Here is a 21,706-nt window from a genome sequence, read left to right on the forward strand (position 1 = left end):
GTAATGTTAAAATTGTACAAGGCATTGGTAGGCCAAATTTGGAGTATTGTGTACAGTTCTCATCACCGAATTATAGGAAAGATGTCAACAAAACAGAGAGTACAGAGAAGATTTACTAGAATGTTACCTGGGCTTCAGCACCTGAGTTACAGAGAAAGGTTGAACAAGTTAGGTCTTTATTCTTTGGAGCATCGAAGGTTCAAGGGGACTTGATAGAGGTATTTAAAATTATGAGGGGGATTGATAGAGTTGACGTGGATAGGCTTTTTCCATTGAGAGTAGAGGAGATTCAAACAAGAGGACATGAGTTGAGAGTTGGGGGCAAAAGTTTAGGGGTAACACGAGGGGGAACTTCTTTACTCAGAGAGTGGTGGCTGTGTGGAATGAGCTTCCAGCAGAAGTGGTTGAGGCAGGTTCGATATTGTCATTTAAATAAAAATTGGATAGGTATATGGACAGGAAAGGAATGGAGGGTTATGGGCTGTGTGCAGGTCGGTGGGACTAGGTGAGAGTAAGTGTTCGGCACGGACAAGAAGGGCTGAGATGGCCTGTTTCCGTGCTGCAATTGTTATATGGTTATAAGGTTATAAATGTCCAGTGACTAATCAGGAGCGATTAGTTGCATTTATATCTCCCTGCATTACAGAATGACAAAGTGGTGAATGCTACTTTGTGATGGGAGATCAGTGTTACACATTCCTGTGGATGGCATTTCAATTTGCACACTGAACCAACCGGACAGATTGCTGAATTTATATGAAGACCCCTTACTACATCACAGAAGGAATGCCACTGATATCGATCCTTTTGACGACAAAGAAAAGACTGTTGGGGGAAACTATTTGGCTTCTCAGGTTTTGGCACTCTGTTTTGCAGGAGCTGAGAGGGGGAAGTCTATTCCAGCCAATATCAACCTTAAGGTATCAGCCTTAAGGGACTTACGCCTTAACAGCTCTGGTAGAGTGTGTACCTTAAGGGCTGGTATTTCCCTATGTATCATTTATTTAATTGAAAGGTGCTGACCCAAAGTGATTTCCCCACCTAACAGGGAGTATTAGTGTAGCTGGTGTGCTGAATACAGCTACAAGGTGCAAGATGGATGGCAAGTGAGAGCAGGAACGTTATCCTGGATGGCTGTATCTATGCCAAATGGTGTTGCAAAGCTGGGCACTTGTTGGACGCTAATTGGCACTTGCTGGATATGGAGTTCCTCGGCCTACCCATTGTTCCCACAGGGTGGTGCAGTTGATATGTGGTGCTGTATGTATGCCACCCCAGTGCCCTGATTCTGGTCGGTGAGAGGGCTATTACAAAGGAAGGATGTTTTGAATGATGGCCTTTCACAGCATGGTATGGCCAGACTGTCCCAGAGACTAATGCCTTGGACTACCTGCTCACATAGAAAGGTTGCTCTTGTACCGTTATTGGTGATACATATAACTTATGAAAGTAAAGATGAGATATACAGATGAATAATGCATAAATAAACAAAGTACACTTCATAAATTAAATATTGTCAGGTCCCGAGTAGATTCACTGGTGACATTTTGAATGTGAGGTGGCAGGGAATTCAGAAGCTCGAGGGAAGAAATTATTTCTCATCCTGTCCGTTCTTGTTTTTGTGCATTGCAATGCCCTGCTTGATGGCAGAAATTCAAAAATGATGCTGGATGGATGGGATCCTTAACAATACTAAGGACCTCTATGATCCTCTCAGACATTCTCACAGTCCTTTGCAGGGATTTCTGGTCTGATGCTCAGCTGCTCCCATACCAAACCACAAAGTGTAAGTCATCCCTGAGAATATGACTAATCTTTGCAAATGGATGACTATGGTAATAGGCAGAAACAAGTTTATAACCAAACACACAAAATGCTGGCAGAATTCAGCAGATCAGGCAGCACCTATGAAGGGAAATGAACAGTTAATGTTTCGGGTCAAAACCCTTCATCAAGACAAATATAAGGTTGTTATTCATTCCTAGAATCTCTCATAAAACAACTGCTCAAGTTAAAGATCTGATTAGATACTAGGCCAGCAACAAAAGGCAGATTGTAATGATTAAGAAGAGTGTACTCAAATAGGCACAAAATTAATAGTTTACCACAAAGAGCTACGATTTTCAGCCTGATTCATTCATTACAGTCCGATGCAATTAAATGATCTGCTACACACAGAGCACAGTTAAAGTTTAAAAGCTTTGTCACTTGTGCAAGTTTGCTGATGGCACACACTTAGTATTGTAAAGTGATATCTCTAGAAGCACAACATTACAAAACAAAGTTAATTAAACAAATGTGCCAAGATCCAGATAAATGAAATATTATCTGCATATGAAAAGAAGTCCTTTCTAAATGTTGAAAAGCTAGAACCATTTGTGGTCAAAACTAACTGGATATAGAATATATTAAGCTTTAAAATGTCATGAAGATGCACAGAAAATAATCAACAAGGACAGCAGAACAGTGGTCCTTAAAAGAATAAAACAAACATGATGAGATGTTCTGGGCATTTAAAAAGCATAAGAACTCCAGATGCTAGAAATTTGAAATATAAGCAGAAAATGGTGGAAACGCTCTACAGTTAAGCAGCATCTCTGGAACAACAAGAATTACCATTTCAGGTCAAAAATTGTCTGCACTAGGAAAGAGATAATCAAAAGCAACACACACAGAAAGCTGGAGGAATTCAACATCTATGGAAATGAATGTAGAGTTGACGTTTTAAGCCGAGACTCTTTTTCAAGACTCTGAAGAGATGATTCAGTTTTTTTTTTCCCCCAGTTATAACAAAGAGTGCTCAACCAGAAATGTTAACTCAGTTCCTCCTTGCACTGATACCATATGGTACTGACTGATTAAGAGTGTAAATTTATCAGCGTACCAGGATTTCAGGGGTTAAATTATGAAGAGGGATTTCATAAACTTTGTTTGTTTGAATGTAGATGATTGAAGGGTGACCTTCTGAAAATTTTGGAATATTAAAAGAAACAAAAAATGAAACTAACTTTGCTGGTTGGTGCCCTCAGGCCATAGGCTTAAAAATTGAGCCAATCCTTTCACAATTACAATGAGGCCATTTTTTTTACATACAAGGCTTGCCAAGGTTTGGAACACTGGTGTATATAACAGGTGCTGTAAGGTGAATTGTTTGCTTGAAATCTGAGAAAGATCGATTTTTAAAACTAAATGCCTAATGGACAAGGAGCAATATTGGCAAATGAAGTTCACTGGTAACATATTCCCTTTAATCTCACTGGCTTTTATATATCACGCTCTCGTTAAAACTATCAGATCAATGGATAATTTGTTACACTACCCTGTAACACCAAACATTTGTGGTGTTATAATATTTGGAGTAACATCCAATAGTCCAGTATGTCAGCACGACTAAAATCCTGAGCATGCTGGATTGACAGAGTTTTACTGTTTATTTTTGCTGACTATAATGTAACTTGGTCTTTGAAGAGTTATTTGGCAATTTCTCAGAACTGTTTGATGCCAACGTTTTGGTGTACACTTTTAAGTTCAAACAACTAAAATAGTATTTCTCTTTCATTGCTCTTTTTAGAAGAATATGTTATAAATGTAGGCTCATTATAACAGAAATAATAACAGAGTATTGTTTTTCTTCTCAAATACGTGAAGCTTCCTGTTAAATCACTGACTTTGCTTGCTCAAGATTTCAAACTTACAATTCACCTTACATGCAGTGTAGCCAGCTACATTCTAATGAAGAACACAATTTTAGTGATAACTGAACCCTGTGCTCTAAGTCATGTGTGATTTAGAAGTGAGACAAAAGCCATAACTAGTGTGGCCTAATGTAGTTATCTATTCAATATTTTAACTTTACTTTACTTTACAGGGGTTCTAATGTACTTAAAAATACATTGGTTAGATCCTGCAATAAAACATGGCACAAACTAAAACCACATAAACTTGGTAACATCATCAAAATTCATTTCTAGCCTTCGAAGTATTACAAGACACTAAGAAAAATCTTGAAGCAAGAAACAAATAGGTGACTTTCATTAGTGTGTCATATTATACATTTCCTTGTTCATTTTCATTCTTAGAAATTGTGTAAACAATGTAAGGTATTAATGATTATCTCAAAATTGGATAAAAATATATCAAGTAAGCATCAAAGTTTTATGGAGCCATAGGCTTCCAGAAACTTCTCCAAAAGAACGCGATAGCAGATATCCCCACACTAGAAATGTTACTAAACTATTGCCGAGTCTCCTGAAGTCAGAAAGTATATAACCACAAACTTGAAATATTGCAGAACATTAGTAGCTCAGGTTGACTCTTTGGAAGGTTGACTGATTTCCAAGCTTAGCAAAATGTTTGCAGAACGTTTTGGCTCCAATCAAGAAGCCATCATCAGTGCACAGTTGAGGGTGTTGTCTCCTCAGAATGCCAGCTGATATACTCCCCTGGGCTCCAAATGGATATTGATTGGATGACATGAACTGGTTGGCAGGTTCAAAACAATGTGAACAGTTTAGCAGTAGAAGATTCTGATTGGCTAGCCTTGAGAGAGGTCCATAGAATTGTTTCCTTCGCTATTCAACTCCCAAGATTACTGGTGATTCATTGCTTGTTGCGGAGCTAAGCAGGTGCTACACCTTGTCCAACGGTGACCTGCAGGCTAGCGGAGGGAAGCAGTACCTTACACCTCTTTTGGTAGAGACGGATCTCCACCACACCACCTCACAACGGTAAAGAGGAAGGAAATTCGAGGATTTTTGACAAGTTGGAGCCATGGAGTAATACAACATGGAAATGATCTTTTGATCTAACTGTGGTGCCCACCAAGCAAGTCCCATTTGGACTGCATTGACCTATATCCCTGTAAACACCTCCATTTCCTGTACTTAAACAAATTTTTTTTAAACAATGAAATAATGACAATATGGTTTCAAGTTCTGTAAGTTAGTGACTTTAAAGGAGCTTGGAGAAAACACTGTTCCACACTACTGCCTGACTATCGTAGACTTTCTGGAATCTACCGAAAATGAACCAGTGCTTCTTTCAGAGAGAGGGAAAAAAAGATGCTAAAGTTTTCAACAGTAGTGTTATCAAATCATGAAATTTCTTGCAATGTGTTGACTTGGGTCCAACGTTAATAAATTGGTATCCTTTAAGATCTTGATTTAAAAGTTTGAAGAAAACACAAAAATCACAAATGAAATAAGCATTGCTGAAACTGCCATTGAACTTCAATGCACAGAAGTGTGAAATGATACGCTTTGGTAAGAATGAATAAAAATATTTGAATAAGTAAACTTCGATTTCAACAAAGAACAATTTTAATGATTCTGTAAAGACAGAGACACTTGGAAAATATGAATATGAATCTTTTGAAGATTTTTGAGAAGGCTGTTATTCCAGGTAAATGAAATTTCATAAGATTCAAAGTCGATTTATTATTAAAGTACAAATACAGTATATAACCTTGAGATTCAACTTCCTGCTGGCAGCCACAAAGATTAATTGAAAATTCACGCAAGATTCATTGAAAGCTAAGGCACAAAGAGAGATCACTCAGTTACCAAGTTCATACAAGCCAAAGTTGGATTATAATTTGATGTAATTTCAAACTCATGTCTATATCCGCACAAGTTATGGCTGTTCAAGAATGGTTCTGACAAAGGATCTCAGCCCAAAACTTCGACTGTTTATTCATTTTCATAGATGTTACTTGACCTGTCGAGTTCCTCAAGCATTTTGTGTGTGTTGCTCTGGATTTCCATCATTTGCAGAATCTCTTGTGTTTCTGTCTCTTCAAGAGCTCACTCTAGTGTTGTTTAAATTGTGGCAAGAATTTCGGACTTGGGCAATATTTCAAGTGGTAAATTCAGACCACCTACTGAAATGGAACATTTCTGTTTACCTAGTCTAGTCTTCTCAACTTGATACAAGTCAAAGAAATCTCCTCACATCTCCAATGCTCCAAAAAAACCAACCCGAGCTTACATTTGCTCCTGATCACTATAATTCTCCAGCACTGGCAGAATCATTGGAAGTCTCTTCAGGATCCATCCCAATGATATCACATCCTTCTTGTAATGAGATACCAAATGATACTCCATACTCCAGTTGTGGCTCAAAACCTCTTCTAGAGTACATGCATTAGGGGCAACATGGTTGCCTACTGGTTAATGTAACATTTTACAGCGCAGGTGAACCAGGTTCAATTTTGCTGCTGTCTGCAAAGAGTTTGATTGTATGCTCACCCCATTTCCTCCAGGTGCTCTGATTTCCTCCAACAAACATTCTTTAGAATGTTGGAGGACACCGGAATTCTAAAAAAGCACCGTACAGGTTAGAGTTAGTAAGTTGTAAGCAGGCTAGGTTGGTGCCAGAAGCATGGTGACATTTGTGGGCTGCCCCCAGTACACCCTTGGATGGCCATTGACACAAACGATGCTTAACACTATATTTCGATATACGGGTGATAACTAAAGCAAGGAGGCATGGTAGCGTAGAGGCTAGCACATCGCTTTATAGCATCAACAACCCGAGTTCAATTCCCACTGCTGTCTGTAAGGAGCGCCTACATTTTCCATGTGACCATGTGGGTTTCCTCCACATGCTCCGGTTTCCTCCCACAATCCAGACGTGTATGGGTTAACTGGTTGAGTAGTCACAAGGGTGAAATTGGGCATGCTGCTAGTCCAGAAGGGCTTGTTACTGTGCTGTATTGCTAAATACACAAGAATAAACTAAATAAGGCTAACCTAATCTTTCTCTCCCTGCTCATGTTTTGTAATATCCTTGCCAATGAAGGAAGTATGTGGTATATCTTTCTATCTAACTTAGCTAACTATTCTGTTACCATCAAGTTTTTGATTACAGGGACTCCATGACTCTTCTGTTCCTCTACACCTCTACAGATATTTGTCAATTATTATTTTTTTCATTTTCTCTCCTCAAATGATTTACAATTTTTTTTAGGCATCCGTTAGTCTCATGAGACCATGGATTTGTGCCTTGGAAAGTTTCCAGGGCACAGGCCTGGGCAAGGTTATATGGAAGACCAGCAGTTGCCCATGCTGCAGGTCTCCCCTCTCCACACCACCGATGTTGTCCAAGGGAAGGGCATTAGTACCCATACAGCTTGGCCGGTGTCATCGCAGAGCAATGTGTGGTTAAGTGCCTTGCTCAAGGACACACACACTGCCTCAGCTGAGGCTCAAACTAGCAACCTTCAGATCACTAGACGAATGCCTTAACCACTTGGCCACGCGCCAACACTATTACAATTTACTACACTGAGTTTCATTGTTACTTTTTTTTTAATTCGCCTGATCAGTCTATTGGTATCTTCGCTTGGATCTCATGCAAGTCTCCCTCTCCTTCCATGATGTTGGAGGATGCTAGCAAGGTTCTGTGTTTATGGATTTGGACTATGGACTTTTTTATTCTCATGGTTTTTTTTAATTTTGTGTTTTCACCTGTTCCTTATCTTTGTTTTTGGTGTAGGGAAGGAGGGATGGGGGTGGGGGTCAATGTTCTTGTTGTGTTTTTGTGCAGGGGTGGTGAGTTTGGGGACCTGCTGTTCTGGTTACATTTCGTGCGGGGGAGGTGGGTTTGGTGGGGGGGTGGGTTGATGACCGAGGTGACATACTACTGTCTGTGCGGGGCGGGTTATGTGTGTTGCTTCTCTTTGAATTTTCTTTCATGGTTTTTCTTTGTTTCGTGGCCACTGTGAAAAAAAGAATCTCAGAGACATATATTGCATACATACTTTGATAATAAATGAACCTTTGAATCTTTGATGCCTGTTCATTTCTCTTCATCAGTTTGTCATGTGGATATTGACAAAACCTTGCGAAAAACCACGTTTACAATATTTCATTGCTTTACCTTCTGAAAAAAATCAATGTAGTTTTGTAAGAATGGATTTCCCAAAATAAATTCATGCTGTGTGTCCTTGATTAACCTACCTAATCCTTTCTAAATCCTGATTTATGCTGTTCCTCAATTTTCATTACAATTTTTCCACAACCAATGTCATTTTACTTTGATCTATTCATTTTCCCCATATCAGCCAGCAATCTTACAGTCTTCCAACACCGTAAGGAGATTCATGAAAATGATTCTAGGATTGAATGACTTGTCATATGAAGAGTGTTTGATGGCTCTGGGCCTGTATTCAGTGAAATTCAGAAGTATGTAGGGTGACCACATTGAAACCTATCGAACGTTGAAAAGTCCCCGATAGAGTGGATGTGAAAAGGATGTTTCCTGTGGTGGGAGAGTCGAGGGCCAGAGGGCGCAGCCTCAGAATAGAGAGGCGTCCTTTTAGAATGGAGATAAGGAGGAATTTCTTTAGAGAGAGTGGTGAATCTGTGGAATTCATTGCCACAGGAGGCTGTGAAGGCCAAGTCTTTATGTGTATTTAAGGTAGATGTTGATATATTCTTGGTTGGTCAGGGCATGAAGGGATATGGGGAGGCTGAAAGGGAAATGGGTCAGGCATGATACAATGGCTGAACCAAGTCGATGGGCTAAATAGCCTAATTCTGCTTCTATATCTTATGGTCTTATATCTCTGCCAGAAAGCTTTAGAAAATGGAAAGGAGGGTTACCTTGATTTAACCCACCAATATTTTCTCATGTAATCCAGTTGCCTTTATAATTTCCTTATTAATTTCATCCCCACAAACTTCTACATTGGACTAGGCTTTCTAAAGTGATAGAGTTCCAGAGCCTGCCATACGCCTTTTACTTATGTGCTCTCCATTATCCTCAACCCCACAAGGGCCTAGATTTCAAGAACCCATTCATAGAGTTATACAACATGGCCACAGGCCTTTCAGCCCAACTGGTCCTTGATGACCAAACGCCTCCTCCAGGCTATTGCCATTTGCCAATGTTTGGCCCATAATCTTCGGAACCTTTCCAATCCATGTACCTATCCCACTGTTATTAGTGAAGTTGTTATTGTATCTGCCTCAACCACTTCCTCTGGAGTTCATACCACCCTGAGTGTAACAAAGCTATCTCTCAAGCTTCTATTTGAACTTTCCCATCTCCCCTTAAACCATTAAACCAGAGCAGAATCAATTAATATAATTTCCAGTAATTTCTCTACACTCCTCCCCCTTCTCTCTTTTTCTATTCCCCATTCTGGCTCCCCCCTTGCCCCTTGTCTTCTACTCACCTGCCTATCACCCCCCTCTGGTGCCCCTCCTCCTTCCCTTTCTCCTATGGTTCACTCTCCCCCCCCTTTCAGATTCCTTTTCTCCAGGTCTTTACCTCTTCCACCTATCACCTCAGAGCTTTTTACTTCATCTCCTCTCTCCCACCCACCCACCTTCCCCCATCGCCTGGGCTTCACCAATGACCGGCTATCTTGTGCTCCTTTCTCTGCCACCACCTTCTTAATCTGCTCTCTTCCCCTTTCTTTCCAGTCCTAATGAAGAGTCTCAGCCTGAAGCGTTGACTGCTTATTCCTCTCCGTAGACCAACACACACAAAATGCTGAAGGAACTCAGCAGGTCAAGCAGCATCCATGGGAATAAATAACTAGTCCATATTTTGGACCGAGGCCCTTCGTCAGGTCTGAAATTGATAAACAGCATATAAAAGTGGGGGGAGGGGAAAGAAGATAGCTGAAGTCAGGCGGGTAGGAAGGATAAAGGGCTGGAGAAGAAGGAATCTGATAGGAGAGGAAAGTGGACCATAGGAGAAAGGGAAGGAAGGAGGGGACCCAGGGGGAGGTGATCTGCAGGTGAGAAGAGGTAGGAGGTCAGAGGGGGGAATAAAAGAAGAGGGGAGGGGGAGGGATTTTTTTTTAAACCATGGATGCTGCCTGACCTGTCAAGTTCCTCCAGCATTTTGTGCGTGTCGCTCCAGTTTTACAGCAACTGCAGAATCTCTTGTGTTTATAAAATACCAGATTACTGACCTCAGTCATGATGTTACACTTCATGATAACATTAAAATCTGGGAAAGGTAGGAGAGGCATGTTACTGCATCGGAGGAATTTCAGTTATGCAGAAGGCTGTCCATTTTGGAGCAGAAAAGTTGAAGAGGACATTTGTTTTATTGGTGGAGCAACCACTTGCAGTGCCGAGTATTAATAAATAAAGGTCAGTGATTTTGTGATAATGGTCAAATGGGCAACAGAAGGGAAATTCCCTCTGCAGTGAACTGTTAGACCCTGAAACAACATAAAATGCTGCTGGAAGCGGATGCAACAAGAACTGCCAAATGGGAACTTAAATACTTGAAAGAAAGTAAGATGTGGGAATCCTGAAGTGGGACTAATTTCTCAACTCCTTTAAAGAACCTGCACAGGCACAAAGGGACAAGGAGAGATGCATTCTGTTCACAATTAGACCCTGCCTTAGCAAGAACCTGGACCTGCTACTGTATTTTGCCTACCACCACAATGTATCTACAGTGGATGCAATCTCACTGGCTCTCCTCTTGGCCTTTGAAGACCTGGACAATGGCGATACCCATGCCAAGCTGCTGTTTATTGATTACAGCCCACTGTTCAGCAGGTCAGGCAGCATCTATAGGAGCATAAACAGTTTAAAAAATCCCTCCCTCTCATCCTCCTCTTCTATTCTCCACTCCAGCCTCTTACTTCTTCTCACCTGCCTATCACCTCCCCCTTGGTCCTTTCCTCCTTTCCTTTCTCCTATGTTCCACTGTTCAATACCGTAATCCCCCCAGCACTCATCAAGGAACTTCAAAAGCTGGGCCACTGTTATCTCCCTCTGCAGCTGGATTCTTGACTTCCTCATCAGGATACCACAATCAGGGAAGATCGGAAATACATCTGGAGACCACAGTAAGTGTGGATTGGAAATACCATCCCTTCTTTACTGAAATTTATACCGCACACCTCAAGAATTTGTGCTTAGCCCACTGCTCTACTCCTTCAACATCCAAGACAGTGTGGCTAGGCACAGCTCAAGCGCCATCTATAAATTTGCCAATGGCACAACCATTTCTGGCAGAATCTCAGATGGTGACAAGGAGGCATAAGATAGATCTGCTGGTTAAGTGGTGTCACAACAACCTCACACTCAACATCAGTAAGCCCAAGGAATTGATTGTGGACTTTAGGCAGTGGAAGTCAAGAGAACATATACCAGTCCTCATCAAGAGATCAGTAGTGGAAAATGGGGGGCGGGGGCAGTTTCAAGATCCTGGGTGTCAGCATCTCTGAAGATCTATCCTGGGCTCAACATATGACACATCAGCAGCTACATAATTCATTAGGAATTTGAGGAGATTTGTTATGTCACCAAAGACTCTAATAACATTTCTACAGATGTACCATGGAGAGCATTCTAACTGGTTTCATTATCATCTGCACAGAATCAGAAAAGCTGCAAAGGGTTGCAAATACAACCAGCTCCATTATGGTCACTAGTCTTCCCAGCATTGAAGACATCTTCAAATGGCCATGCCTCTAAAATCCATCATTAAGGACATCGTTACTTAGGACAGGCTTTCTTCTTACTGCTTCCATCAACGAAGAGGTACAAGAGCCTTAAGGCACACATTCAATATTTTAGGAACAGCTTCTTCACCTCCACCATCAAATTTCTGAACAGATAACGAGGCAGCTCTCTTGCTCTCTTTTTTTTTACACTAATTTACTTTAATTTCAAATATTTTAATATATACTTATTGCAATTTATAGTGTTTTTATGTATTGCATTGTACTTCTGCTGCAAAACAACAAATTTCACAACTTAGGTCAGTGATATTAAACCTAATTCTGATTTAATTATATTACAATTTTATAACTATAAATTTGTTCATTAATATATAGCTGTTTTAATTATATGGTATACAAATCTTTACGTATATCTTCAAAAGAAATTTGGATGGCTTAAGTCAGTCATAGACAATTTCAATCCTTAAAGTATAATTATGCTACAGAACTTGAGAGGAAATTCCATTCTTTTTTTTGCAATATAGTTAGGCATTAGAGTCATAGCGAAGTACAGCACATAAACAGGCCTCAGACCATCTAGTCCATGCTGAAACCTTTAAACTGCCTACTCCCTTCAACCTGCACTGGGACCAAGACCCTCCATTCTACAGCTGTCTATTTACCTAAACTTCTTTTAAGTGTTGAAATTGAGCTTGCATGTGCCAGTTGCACTGGCAACTCATACCACACACTCATAACCATCTAAGTGAAAAAGTTTCCCCTCATGTTCCCCTTAAACTTTTCATGTTTCACCCTTAACCCATGACCTCTGGTTGTAGTCACACCCAACCTCAGTGAAAAAAGCCTGCTTGCATTTACCCTATCTATACCCTTTGTATACCTCTTTCAGATCTCCTCTTAATCTTCTATGTTCTAAGGAATAAAATCCTCTTCAGTCTTTCCTTTATAACTCAGGTCCTCAAGATCTGGCAATGTAAATTTTCTCAGTACTCTTTCAACCTTACTTACATCATTACTAACAAGAAAGTAACAGTACTGAGTGTACCTGAAATAATGGCACTGAGGAATATTAGCAACAATAAGATAAGCTATAACTAAAATCTGATACTTCAGGTTAGTTACCTGATTAGAAAAAATGGTGACATTAAAAGTACTATCTGTAAACAGGATTTTCACTGCTTTTCCTCAGTGGAGCAGACCATATGGAATAAAAACATTAGAGCTACAAGTATTGGTCAATATTTCAGGAAGAGTGACAACGTTTGTGGGTTCAGTGCGCTATGACACATCTGAGTGACATAAACAGGAACAGATTTTGTGAGCTCTTTTGCGACCTTGCTGTGTTTTTTTCCATCAGTTTCTGATGGTGCAGCGAACAATAAAATCACTCTCCAAATACATTAGAAATCATCATTAAAGACGCATTGCAACGTTTAAACAGCATTAAACACACTTACCGTGTGAAACCAGGACGGCGATAGGAACTGCTATCACAACGATAACGACAATAGTTGCAACGACACCCAGAAGCACTTTACAAATGGTCTGAAATAGAAAGTTCACGTTTCAATGCCTTCGTTAGAATATCGCACTCCTTCATTCAACAACGCGGATTTCGACTTAAAATTTCAAAATTCGGAATAGTATGCGAAGTTATTACGCGGCCACAAAATGAATTAACTACACTCCCCCCCCCCCCCCCCACACACACACACACAATCACCGCCAACTAACTCCTGTTCTGTGTAGCTAAATGAACAAAAGCATAGGTCAACATTTTGCCATCAATCAAAAACCGCACATAGTTGATTTTATTTCACGCTGTGAATTAACTATTTTACCACTTACTGACCTGCATATTTGGTTCAACTCTTGTTCTTTGGATAGATGTGTAAAGCCCGACGTTGATTACTCTGGAATCGTGGCAGAGGCTGGACGGACAACAAGATATCAACTCAAAAACTGTTGCCGAGAACTTTACAATCTCACTAATATACTAATTTGGCTTAGTATCGTTAAATATTATCTCCAGTAGTATGCATCGTCCCAGTCAGTCATTTACCAATTGCAATTGCAAAGGTTAACTGATAACAAAACGCTATATACATGGAAATTGGACGATTATTTTCATTGCTAAAAATCCTTGTGTGTCAGCATTTACAAATGTGGATTGTGACTGAACAGGAGACTTACCACTCTGTTAGGTTAATTCAGACAGCAGATTCGCAGTCAGGACTGAGGCCATCGTAATGCCGAAGGAACTCTGCGTAAGGGTTACCGAGTATAAACGTCAGGCTTTATTTTAACTGAGATATTGCCAGATCAGCTACTCCGACAAGATCTTACTACTGTACTGTATAGACAACGCTTTAAGCATTTATTAATTTCCCCAACCGCGCATTAGTGAGTTTTGATATCGCTGTGTGCTGGTATGAATTGGGATGGGTCGGATTGGGTTGTATCATTTCCCCATTTGATGGGTGGAAATGAATAAGATAGCTTTTTTCCCTCCCATTTTAAAACGGATGTTTGCAGCCGTTAAATGTTGCGCAAACATATCGCCCCCTGCACCCACGTTATTAGTTCTAATGTGTTCCATTATCGCCGCTGGAATAAAGGCATTCAATAAATATTTATGTGGCGTGTCAGGCTAACCAAGAAAACTCAGCGTAAACTATGAAGAGAAGGACACTTGGTAGGTAAAGAGGAATAAACACGCAGACATTGTCCAAAATACTTCTCACTGCCTAACAAAATGTTGTTTCTACCCATGCCTTGTAGGTGGTTCCTTGTGAGAGAAACCTACGTGATATGAGAGTAGCTTCGTTGTACGAGTACTCTGGAAAAACTAAAATAAAATGTAAAACACATTGTGCAGAAATATTGTCACAGCCGACTAGGCAACTTCAGTTTTAACTTCTCTTACGCCGAATAATGGTGAATCCAATTGCAGAGAAAAGTCGCACAAAATTAGAGGGAAACAATTCAACAAAGCTTTATTTATTGTTTACTCATTGAGATACAGTACAGGTTAGGCCTTTCAATCGCAAACACGAGGAAATCTGCAGATGCTGGAATTTCAAGCAGCACACATAAAAGTTGCTGGTGAACGCAGCAGGCCAGGCAGCATCTCTAGGAAGAGGTACAGTCGACGTTTCAGGTCGAGACCCTTCGTCAGGACTAACTGAAGGAAGAGCTAGTAAGAGATTTGAAAGTGGGAGGGGGAAGGGGAGATCCGAAATGATAGGAGAAGACAGGAGGGGGAGGGATGGAGCCAAGAGCTGGACAGGTGATTGGCAAAAGGGATATGAGAGGATCATGGGACAGGAGGCCCAGGGAGAAGAAAAAGTACCCAGAGGATGAGCAAGGGGTATATTCAGAGGGACAGAGGGAGAAAAAGGAGAGAGAGAAAAAGAATGTGTGTATATAAATAAATAATCGATGCGGTACTAGGGGGAGGTGGGGCATTAGCGGAACTTTGAGAAGTCAATGTTCATGCCATGACACATTGTCCAGATGGGCAGATGCAGTTTAATGTGGAGAAATGTGAGGTTATCCACTTTGTGGCAAGAACAGGAAGGCAGATTGCTATCGGAATGGTGTCAAATAAGGAAATGGGGAAGTACAACAAGATCTACGTGTCCTTGTTCATCAGTCACTGAAAGTAAGCATGCAGGTACAGCAGGCAGTAAAGAAAGCTAATGGCATGCTGGCCTTCATAACAACTCGCTAGGCTCAGAGCTCAGAAAAAGTGACATAACGTCATAAATTAGAGAATTGTTTGTTATGTCTCCCCACTCGCTGTGAAATGGCGACATCTCTTTTTCCCTTATTAGGGAGAGAGAGAGAGAGAACCTGTGGTATGTTGAATTGTCAGGTGAACCAGTAGTCTTTGGGGTACTGCAAGTCTGTGTCTTTATTGATGCTTTGCTGCACACTTGAGTGCTCGGTGGAGGGTGCAGATGCTTTTTTGCTGCGGGGTTCGTTACCTTGCTGTTGCTTTTGCATGGGGGGGAGAGCTGGGGGGTGGTTTTGGGGTTCTAACATTTAACTGTCATTCATTCTTTGGGGCACTCCTCTATTTTTGTGGATGTTTGCGAAGAAAAAGAATTTCAGGACGTATATTGTATATGTAATGCTCAGCTATATTGGCTCCTATATATCTAGGGGAAATCCCGCCCGGCGCACGCCTGGACGCTCCCGATGGGTCGGTTGCTGTGCCACTGCCACCCAAATCAGTTTCAAACATCAATCATCGGTCAGCACACACAGTACGTTTTACCAAGCACACTTTATAGATATTACTAAGTCTATGAAATTAATATAAGTTCAATACAGAGAAAGAAGGAATGGAAAAAGGCGCCAGACTTATCAAAGTTCAAGTTCTTCGTGCACAAGTTGGAGCTCAGGAATTTCTTCGGGACCACCCAGACCCTGTCGACTCGTGGCTCAGGACCACTCAGAGTGATCAACTGGAGCCTTCCACACGTCCGTCATCCTCCCGGTCTCTCATCCGACTCCCCGCCAAAAACCTTCTTTCCCAGTCATATGAGACAGCATTATCACCCCAAGAAATAAGAACATGAACACCCATTGGCTAATAGCACCCTGCTGTCTGTGTTAACCCGAGCAACTGGCTAGCTGGAGACTTTCCCAGCATTTAACATAACATAGAAGCTATTTTAATCCACATATGCAGCAGTTTAGAAGATTAACATAACAAAGAGCCATTTTAATTTTAACATAACAAAGAAGAAACCCCGTACATATACATTTCTCTGACATTAAATGTACTTATTGAATAAATTTCCATAGGGATTGCTCTCCTTGGGACTCTCTAGTCTGCTCATACCTTCCTTTGTCCTCTGGCACTTTCTGCTTCAGCTGATATAACACAGGGGTCGGCAACCTTTTTGCCTCTGTGTGCCAGATCATGTATTAAAGAGCGAACGGTGGGCCAGATAAATGCCATAAAAAAACTTGATATATGGGAATTATCCATTTAAATACATCTATTTATGTTTCGCCTTGAATTAATGAATAATGCATACTAGAAAATCATTTGTGCTTTAGGTTGCCTACCCCGATATAACATGTACCCCTTCACCCCCCCACCATAAAGCACCCCTTTCAGATGAGTCAGATGTTGTCTGGATTTGGTGCTCATAAGGTGACTTCCTTTAGATTCTACATTCACATTTTATATTTCTTGATTATTAAAGGTGTCAAAAGATATGGGGAGAATGCAGAAGAATGGGATTGGAGGTTGAGTGGTATAATAAATCAGCCATAATCAATGGCAAAGCAGAGTTGATGGGACAAAAGGCCTAATTCTGTTCCTATGTCTTATGGTCTTACATTGGTGGATCCAAGCGTAGTCCAGGTGATACCTTGCAGTTCTTCTACCACAGACAATTTGAGCTTCCAGTTGCACATCGTTGTAACTTCCCAATCCCACAACAACCTCTCTATCCTCTGCCTCCTCTGTTGGTGCATGGAGACCAAATGCAAAATGAAAAATCAACATCTAATATTCTGGTTGGGTAGCTTCCAGCCCAATTGTATGAACATTGAAATTTCCATTCTTAAGTAACACTTAGCCCCTGTTCTCTCATCCTTCCCAGAGACCATCTGTCCACCTAGTTTCCTTCTCCCTTTGATCTTCTCTCCTGCCCTTTCCCCCCAAATAGTTACACCTGCCATTATCATCCTCAGATAGTTACACCCGCCCATTATCACCGTCAGATAGTTACACCCACCCATTATCACCGTCAGATAGTTACACCCACCCATTATCACCCTCAGATAGTTACACCTGTCCATTATCACCGTCAGATAGTTACACCCACCCATTATCACCCTCAGATAGTTACACCTGTCCATTATCATCCTCAGACATTTACACCTGCCCATTATCACCCTCAGATAGTTACACCTGCCCATTATCATCCTCAGTTGTTTCCATCTATCCTCTACCAACCTCTGCAAGTTGCATATATATTCATATATTTTTCTTATAGCTAAGTTTGTTCACTTTCTGCACACAGAGGATTCTTTTTGTTTTGTAAGGATAAGCAATATGGTATATGGATACCAGTGTGAAATTAAAATATTACTTCATGATTTGCAGGGTCACTAAGATGTTACGGTCCTTTGTCGGATGATTAATTATTCTAACATTGTTTGTAACATGATTCCAGCAGTTAAATATTGACTGCTACGGCTTTCTTCATCTTGCTGGTTGACTGATGTATGTAATACTTCAGGATAAAAGAACAGCACAATACACTGTGGGGTCAGTATTCCACAGTTGGTCAGTGACGTCTGGTTTGACATGGAAAAGTAAAAACAGTTGTGATGGAACATGACTGGTCAACTCTGCAGCTTTGATCATTTAGTATTATGACAGGTGCTTCAGGAGGGAAAGGAATTTCGAAAAGAGTTCTCATGAAACTGATCTTAGTTACAGTTGGGAGAACAGAGCAGCCTTGATGTGTTTTCAGTGAAGACCTCTCAGTGAAGGCTTCAGTTAGCAAGTCTGGGAATGCCTGTGAAAGTTAACTGTGCATCCGTACTTATGCGTGCAAGCAAAAGAATTGCTTTGGCATGCACATATATCTTGCAGGTGTACAATATAGACTATAAAATGGTATACAAAGAGCTGATTGGAGACTTCAGGAAGGGTAAGATGGGGAAACATGAACCAACCCTCATATAGGGACCAGAAGTGGAGAGTGTAGTGTCTGTGCAGAATGACACAGAAATTAAATAAAAGCATGGATGCAGAAGATGGCTTTAACTGGTGTATTCACATTGCAAAGAGAGTGAGAGAAAGAAGAATGTGCATGCGTAGTTAACAGCACATGCACAAACAACAGATCAATAAGTTGTGCAAAGAGGTGGGCAAGTCATTGTTCCAAAAGAAATAGATCCATACATTTACACTTCCTCTCCCTTAAGATTAATGCACCATAAAACTGTATAAGTACAAAACATTCAATTTCCCTTTCATAAGCCCATATTCCAATAAGCATGCTTTCACAATTACAGTGCATATCAACTTCAGAGTTCTAAAGGTTCAGTATTTTGGCTGGCACTGTTTCTTTCAGGGTAGCACCTCAGGATTGTGGAATGGCATCAGGTTTGGCAGGGGTCTTCTCAACGATAACGTTCTTGTTGCACCTCAGGACTTGTGGAATGGCATCAGGTTTGGCAGGTTTGGTAGGTGTCTTGTCTAAGACACCTTAGTTTCTTGGTTTCCGGTGTCATGTTGCTGTCAGTGATAGTGATGTGCCCATCTTGTTAGATGCAATCAACTCTTGTACATTTGTCAGTTGAGCATCCAGTATCTCATCCACATGACATCTCCATGTCTGATCTCCAACATCCACTGAGTGCATCAGTGGTCCAGTTCTTGTATCTATCCTACCGGGTGTCCACTTGTCTCCTTGGTAATCATGCACAGGGACTTCCTGTCCAATCTCAAAGATCTTTGCTGCTTCACTTGGCAACTGGCTGAATTGTTTATTCTGCACTTCCCTGCATAGATCAGATTTCAGGAGGTCTATGTGAGATATCAGATTCCTGTTCACGAACAACATTGCAGGTGTTTGATTTGTCGTCGCATGAACAGAGTTCCGATACAGAAAAAGGAAGTTGTCCGCCTTGTGCTGTAGAGAAATGTCCTCCTTGTCCATCACTTTAGTGGACTTCTTGAAGGTTTGGATAAACTTTTCAGCTAACCCATTCGTTGCTGGGTGGTGAGGAACTGACTTGAAATGTTTGATGCCATTTTCCTTCATGAATAGTCTGAATGCTTCTGACGTGTATTGGGGTCTGTTGTCACTCACAATTTGTTTGGGTAAGCCATTTCTGGCAAAGGTAATCCTCAGAGTGGAGAAAGTCTTTGCTGAGGAGGTTGGCTTCATTGATATAACCGTTGGCCACTTCGAATGAGCATCCACGGCAACCAGGAACATGGAGTCCATGAATGGCCCAGCAAAGTCAATATTTACTCTTTGCCATGGTGACAACGGCCACTCCCGTAGGTTTAACGGAGTGTGTGGGAGTGTTTTTTGAACTTTTTGGCATCCTGAACTGTTTTTGGCCATCTTCAATCTGTTTATCTGTTCCCAGCCACCACATGTAGCTCCTGGTGAGACTCTTCATCTTGACTGTACCCAGGTGTCCTTCATGCAGGTTTTCTAACACTCTGGTGTGCAGTTTAGAGGGAACCACAACACGAGGTCCACAAATCAGTGTTCTTTGACCTACTAACAGCTGGACTTGTCTCACTGAGAACTACGGAAATATAGGGTACCACGAGCTGGACATAAGCGCATGGTGATTTCATAGACTTTTGATCATGTCAGGTCATTCCTTGTTTCCCTTTGTACTTTGGAATTTGTTACCGGCAACTGGTCCACCATTGCGGTGTGGAACACTTCTGCTGGGTCACAGTATGAAGACTTTCCTTCTTCACTTGCCAATGCTGGAAGATGTGACAAGCCATCAGCATTGCTGTGTTGTTTGAAACCTTTGAACTCTATGTCATAAGAATGGTCTCCTAGGAATCGTGCCCGATGTTGTAACCGTGTAGCAGTCATCACTGGAATTCCCTTCCTGGGATTGAAAATGGACACAAGAAGCTGGTGAGCTGCCACTAGAGTAAACATTTGCCCGTAGAGGTAGTGGCCATCCCCACATAGACTTTATTCTCCATACTAGACTAAGTCCATCTGTGCGTAGTTGCCTTCTGCACTCGTCTGTGATCTTGAAGCAAGCGCAATCAGACATTCAAATCCGTCTTTCATAATGTGTGACAAAACAGCTCCAAAACCATAAGGGGAAGCATCACACACCAGCCTGATGGGCAGGGATAGGTCATAATGGGCGAGCAGTTCCTCGGATGTTATTAGTCTCTTTGCTTTATTGAATGCTGTTTCATATCTTTCTGACCATTCCCACTTTGCTCCTGTCTGTAACAGTGTTCACTGGATACAGCACTGTAACAATGTTTGGGAGAAACCAGTGGTAGTAGTTTACAAGGCCCAAGTATGACCTGAGTTCTGACACATTTTCTGGTTTGGGTACCTGTAGCACTGCTTCAATCTTCTCTTGTGACTTATTAAGCCATGCTTGTCAATGACATGTCCATAACATGAGATTTCATTCTTGAAAAACTCACATTTCTCTCTCTTTGCATGCAGACCACACTCACTCAGCCTGGTAAGCTCTTTACCAAGGCTCTGGAGGTCTAGTTCATCATTTTTGCCAGTCATGATGATGTCATCAAGGTAACATTTTGTTCCGAGGATATCTTGGAGCATTTGGTCCACTGCTCTTTGCCAAATTGCTGGGGCCGATGTGACGCCAAAGATGAGACTATTATACTGGAACAGTCCCTTGTGAGTGTTGATTGTGAGGAACTTCTTGCTTGACTCCTCAATCTCCAATTGCAGATAGGCTTGTGACAAGTCAATCTTTGAAGACCTCTCCTGGCCTGCCAAAGATTCAAAAATGTCTTTTTATCCATGGCAGGGGATATTGCACAGTGCACGGCACCGGACTGATGCTCACCTAGAAATCCCCACATATGTAAGTGGCTCTGACCTTCCCTTTCTTGATCACCGGGTCAATGGGCATGGCCCAGTCACTCTACTCTAACTTGAAGAGAATTCCAGCTGCCTTGAAGCTCTGCAGATCAGGATCCACATTAGGACATAGTGTGTAAGGCAATGGACATGCTTTATGGAATCTTGGTGTTGTTCTTTCATCCAGGTCAATTCTGGCCTTCATGCCTTTGAGTTTACCAATCCCCTTCTCAAACACCTTCTCATTAGCTTTAAGCAGCTGTGCCAGTCTCTGGTTAGTGCTACCATTTGGGCTGCCATTGGCTGTGACCACGCTGAGAGCTTTGATTGAGTGCCAGTCTAGTTGGAATTTTGGGTTGGAGTAGATGAGGGGAGTGAGGAAGTTGAGGAAGGATGTTGACATTGCATCAGCAATTAGAAATTAAAAGGTCCAGGTGATAGAAGAGAGTGAAATTCTGATGGGCTTGGAGCTCACTGAGATGCGGTCACAGAAGTACAAAGATGATATCTCTGCTGAGGATAGAACGCTTATCATCAAGTAGGTGGATGTGAAGGGGACATTGAAAACCTGGCAGCAGTTGGAACTGGAGCAAAGTGGTGTTGATAGTAGGCAAGATTCAGTGGGGGAAGGGGAGAAGGGGCAACATAGTGAAGGGTAAGGGCTCAGGTAGCCACC

The 21,706-nt window shown here is 41.4% G+C and overlaps 1 protein-coding gene across 2 annotated transcripts in view; it reads right to left on the minus strand.

Annotated features, from left to right (window-relative positions):
- Positions 1-13,780, minus strand: part of LOC134348636 (dipeptidyl peptidase 4-like) — a 189,494-nt gene extending 175,714 nt beyond the window's left edge. The window contains exons 1-3 of one of the 2 annotated variants that reach the window (XM_063052331.1): positions 13,631-13,780; positions 13,290-13,368; positions 12,895-12,982 (exon numbers count right to left, since the gene is read on the minus strand). In XM_063052331.1, the coding sequence (XP_062908401.1) occupies positions 12,895-12,982; positions 13,290-13,295 (94 nt within the window). In that variant the 5' untranslated portion in view covers positions 13,296-13,368; positions 13,631-13,780. Of the gene's footprint in view, positions 1-12,894; positions 12,983-13,289; positions 13,453-13,630 lie in introns of those variants that run through there. The other variant, XM_063052332.1, reaches the window with a different exon arrangement.
- Between the last annotated feature and the right edge of the window lie 7,926 nt (positions 13,781-21,706).

Source organism: Mobula hypostoma, chromosome 6, assembly GCF_963921235.1.
Source record: "Mobula hypostoma chromosome 6, sMobHyp1.1, whole genome shotgun sequence".
NCBI lineage: Eukaryota > Metazoa > Chordata > Chondrichthyes > Myliobatiformes > Myliobatidae > Mobula > Mobula hypostoma.